The 4,651-nt window shown below is 30.4% G+C and overlaps 1 protein-coding gene across 1 annotated transcript; it reads right to left on the bottom strand.

The window, feature by feature from the left end:
* Positions 1-1,707: 1,707 nt before the first annotated feature.
* Positions 1,708-3,578, bottom strand: LOC135960740 (uncharacterized). Its single transcript, XM_065512108.1, has 3 exons — positions 3,206-3,578; positions 2,813-3,140; positions 1,708-2,742 (listed from the first exon to the last, which is right to left on the bottom strand). Exons 1-3 carry the CDS (start codon positions 3,555-3,557, stop codon positions 1,767-1,769), a joined length of 1,656 nt encoding a protein of 551 aa, XP_065368180.1. The 5' UTR covers positions 3,558-3,578; the 3' UTR covers positions 1,708-1,766.
* Between the last annotated feature and the right edge of the window lie 1,073 nt (positions 3,579-4,651).

Genomic DNA, 4,651 nt, shown 5'->3' with positions numbered 1-4,651 from the left:
CCCCCTTAGCGGATTCTAACTCATTCAGGACTTTATGTTCCCAGTGTCGTAATAATAGAAAAGTAAAAAAACGAAGAAAAAGTATTATTAAGTCCCTCTTTGTGCCTTCTAACGTAATAAGGGCTTAAGGTTCATTACACAGAGCAACAATTTTGAAGGCTTTTTAAACCACCACACAATTTTTAGGTATTGTGGTTCCAGTAGTACAAAAATGGTAAAATTTTTGAATTCTATGGATAGATTTTTTTAAAATTTTTTTTTCAAAAATTATGAATTTTTTCAAATGTTTCTCCACATAATTTATAATAACTCAATAACGGTTAGTCCGATATTATTAAAGTAAACATAAAAATTTTCAAATTTACATAACCTTTAATGCGATAAAGCAATAAATCTAAACAATTTCTGCAGTTTTCGATTTTACATGATTTTTTTAAAACAAAAAAATTGGATATTTTTACATAAAAAATTTATTTTTTGCTTCAATTTGTTATTATAACTCCGAAACTACTGAGCCGATTAAAACGCAATATATACGTAAAAATTTGTATATATCATGGGGAAAATGGTTTCAACATTCAATCAATCGAAACAAGAACATTAACTACTCAATTTTATGTATATCAAACAAAAAAGTAAAATTTTGTGAAAATGTGCGAATTCACTTAATTGTGAATAAATTCGAAAAGAATCTTATTATACGCGGCTTTCTGACAAAGTAATAAACCTGAACAAGTTCTGCCATTTTCGATTTTTCATGAGTTTTTTAAAACACAAAAATTTGCTATTTTCACGTAAAAAATATATTTTTTGCTTCAATTTCTTATTATAACTCGGAAATTAATGAGCCGATTAAAACGCAGTATATAAACTGATTAAAGGTTATGTAAATTTTAACTTTTCTAAGTTTACTTCAATAATATCGGACTAACCTTTTTTGAGTTATCATGTGGAGAAACATCTAAAAAAAAAATCACAACTTTAGAAAAAAAATTTAAAAAAAAAATCTATTCATAGAATTGAAAAATTTTACTATTTTTGTACTTAGGTAACCATGATGCATCAAATCTATATAGTGGTTAGTCAAGCCTTTTTTGTACTGCGTTATTAAAGTACAATAAAACTATCATTAATTCCACATTCCATTCCCAATTATTTTAGGATCATATGAGCCTGATTTTGTTTTATATAAAGTCCCATTAAATGTAAAAAGTACCATAATGCCCCTCTTTGTATTTTCTGACTCATTAATATTCCTCTATGCATTTGAGCCATAAACAAATCCACATAGATCGCAAACATTCCTGTCAAAGACCTAACTCAGTTGTCAAAAACCTAAGTGTTGAGAATGTATAAGTTAAAAAAAAACTATGTGAAAACAAAAACAACACTCGTACTTGTGAATATTTTGAGTAATATTTTTCTAGTTTCTGCTCTATGCGTTTTCTCTATGCTTTGAGCACAAATGATTTTTTTGGTTTTTAAAAATTTCAGGTCTCTAAAAATTTTTGAACCAAAGAAATTTAATTCATTTTTCGATAGTGAACATATTAGTTTAGCAATCCTCTATTTGTTCCTTGACAATATTTAAAATGATAGCCAGTTGCACAATTTTTATTTGAAAACGGTTAACAAAAAGTTTCTTCAAATTTGTATTTTATCACTTTTAACAAATAACTAAACTAAAAACATGGAAAATAGTTAATTAGTATTTACTAAAGTTAATTTATTTAATAAAAATACATACTTAAACATACAACAACATTTCAAGATTTATTTATTAAATCTAATACACGATTTCTTTGCACCTTACCCGAACCTGTTTTGGGAAGAGAGTCCACAAAAAACACACCACCCTTTAAATGATATACATTCGCCATATTGTCTTTAATATACTGATCGATAGTATCCACCGTTAGATCCGAACCATATTTATTTTGCATACGAACAACAGCACACGCCGTCAAATTGGATGCCACCAAATCGGGTATGCCCACAACACAAACCTCTGCTACACCTCGTATTTTCAATATATTTTCTTCAATTAACTGGGGATATATTTGGAAATTATAAGATTTGAAGACATCCTTATCACGACCACACAAATGCAAAAAGCCATCGTCATCAAAATAACCAATATCACCAGAATGCAGCCAATTGCCAATTAAAGCCTTTGCTGTAGCTTCTGGATTGTTGTAATAGCCGATAAATTTATAGGGAGAACTCACTAATAGTTCACCTTTTTCATTGGGACCCAAAGCTATGCCCTGCTTGTCTACAATGCGAACTTTATCATTTGCAGCCAATTTACCCTCTGTCAGCTTACGAAACTCAAAAGGATGGCCGCCATTTAAAGACAAACAGCCACACAACTCCGACATACCATAGCCCACCGCAAATCCCGGACGTTTAGTGTTATCTGACAGTATGTCGATCATTTTATTTTGTACGATTTCCGGTATCTTTGAACCACCACACATCAAAGTATCAATGGATTTAAGAGATTTTCTTATGGCGCTAGCCTCAGCATTCAACACTAATTCAGCCATTTGAGAGCCAGAACACAGGGTGTGCGTGATCTTATAATGTTCCACTAAATACAGAAAGTATTCGGGTGTAAATGGTTTATCGGTGATAATGCGAGTTATGCAATGGAATAAAGACGATAATAGAGTTATAAGCCCTGAAGCCCAGTACATGGTACTGAAATTGAATACCACAGAATCGGCAGTTGTATTTGGACTGAAAATAAAAAAAATATTCGAATAAGTCGAAAACTACTTAAACTATTCCACTTAAAAATTCCATTTACTAAATATCCTTATTAATCAGAGCATAATGTGAGTTCATTACCCCCTTGGGAGTGCCAGTTGTACCCGACGAACACAATATGACAGCAACATCTTCTCCTTTCATATCCAAACAGGGCAACCTAAAGCCATGCAATTCCTCATTACTTAATTGTTGATCACACTCCAACAAATCTTTAACATTCTTTACACCAGCAATTTCTCCATTCATTAAATAAATCAAAGCATTTAGATTTAAATTCTTATTTGCTTCACGGATATTTTCATAGTTTTCAACATCACAAAATATTATTTTAGGTCTAGTGTTGCTGTAAATCAGGGAAACATTTTCTGAAATCAAACAAAAAATTGGAAATTGTTATTAAACAATTAATTAATTTATTAATTAAACTTACCCAAATCAAATCCTGGAAATAAAGCATTTACCGGAGTGCCGCATAGAAATGAGGCCAACATTACGGTAGACACATGTGTGGTATTTTGGGCATAAAGACCAATAACATCTTTAGGCTTTACATTAAGACTCATTAAATTTCTAGCCAATGTCAGGGCATAATCCATTAATTGTTTAGCTGTTAATGTCTCTCCGGTTGAGTCCATGATCTGTATTATCTTTTGGGGATTTTGTCTTAACTGCTCCAATGCTACTTCACCCACTGTTAGCTCAGAGTTATACAAATCCTTCCTTTTCGGTCCGTGCCATATTTTTTCGTTAGCATCGTAAATAGTTCCCATTAGTGGCCTCATTTTTGTATTACTGCACGCCTTGAGCGTTTATTTGAAACTGAACAAGTTGTGATTTTAAACTATTTGTGAGCACAATGAGAGGTCTATCATTGTGTATTTATTTTAGAACAAGGTAAAAACTATTTATGTATGCTAAGTGCTTGAAAGCGAGATAAAGCCAGAATGATAAGCAATTTTTAAATTAAAACTGTAGTATGTACTTAATTTTAAACAAGTAAGAAATTATAGTCAAGAATGTCCATTTAATACCCTATACTGAGTAAAATAGCAAATTATTTTATTTTAAAATTTAAATAGATTTCTTTTATCGTTTGTAATTTGTAAGTAGTAAGTAGTAATGCATTAAACACATTCAAGAGAGCAGGCTACCAACTTCAATCTGTCATTTCAATTTCTAATTGGTGCTTAAAAAAACATTTTTTTTCACTTAATTAAGAGAAGTTTCTGATTAACATATTGAAATAAATTAATAACAGGTACATAAATAATTATAACCATATATACATATTTTTATTCAAAATAATTTTTTCAATCTAAATTACTTTGGAATTTTGTACGGTTATTTTTTTATTAAAGTGCAACCACTGAATTATAAATCAGCTGTTTACATTGTAGCTGTCGTCTTTAAAATAATTCAGTAGTTGACACACGACTACAACTGCATCCAGCAGAATTTGTGTTCGTGTAGCCTGTTGTCTTGAATGTGTTTAATGCATAAAGCATAGAATAAACGCATAGAATGGAAGGAGAGAGAAATACAAATGGAAAACATTACTCTCTCTTCACACATACGGGTGATACAATAGCAAAATACATGCAATACATTCCCATAAATTGGGTGTTTGACAACAGACTTAGGTTTTTGGCTCTCAGTTACCTATATAGTTGTCATCTATGTAGTAAAATCTAACAAATCAATACAAAAAAACAAGTAAGAGAGCTATATTCGGCTGTGCCGAATCTTATATACCCTTCACCAAATTATACTCCAAAATAAAAATTTTTAATATTTTTAGGTAAACAAAATTTATTTTTTTTCTGCATTTTTTTAATTTTTTGTGAAATTTTTTTTTTAATTTTTTAAATTTTAGAAA

The sequence above is a fragment of the Calliphora vicina genome, chromosome 5, assembly GCF_958450345.1.
Source record: "Calliphora vicina chromosome 5, idCalVici1.1, whole genome shotgun sequence".
In the NCBI taxonomy this organism is placed as follows: domain Eukaryota; kingdom Metazoa; phylum Arthropoda; class Insecta; order Diptera; family Calliphoridae; genus Calliphora; species Calliphora vicina.
Note: the sequence above shows the minus strand (reverse complement) of the source record. Positions and strands in the feature narration are given on the sequence as shown.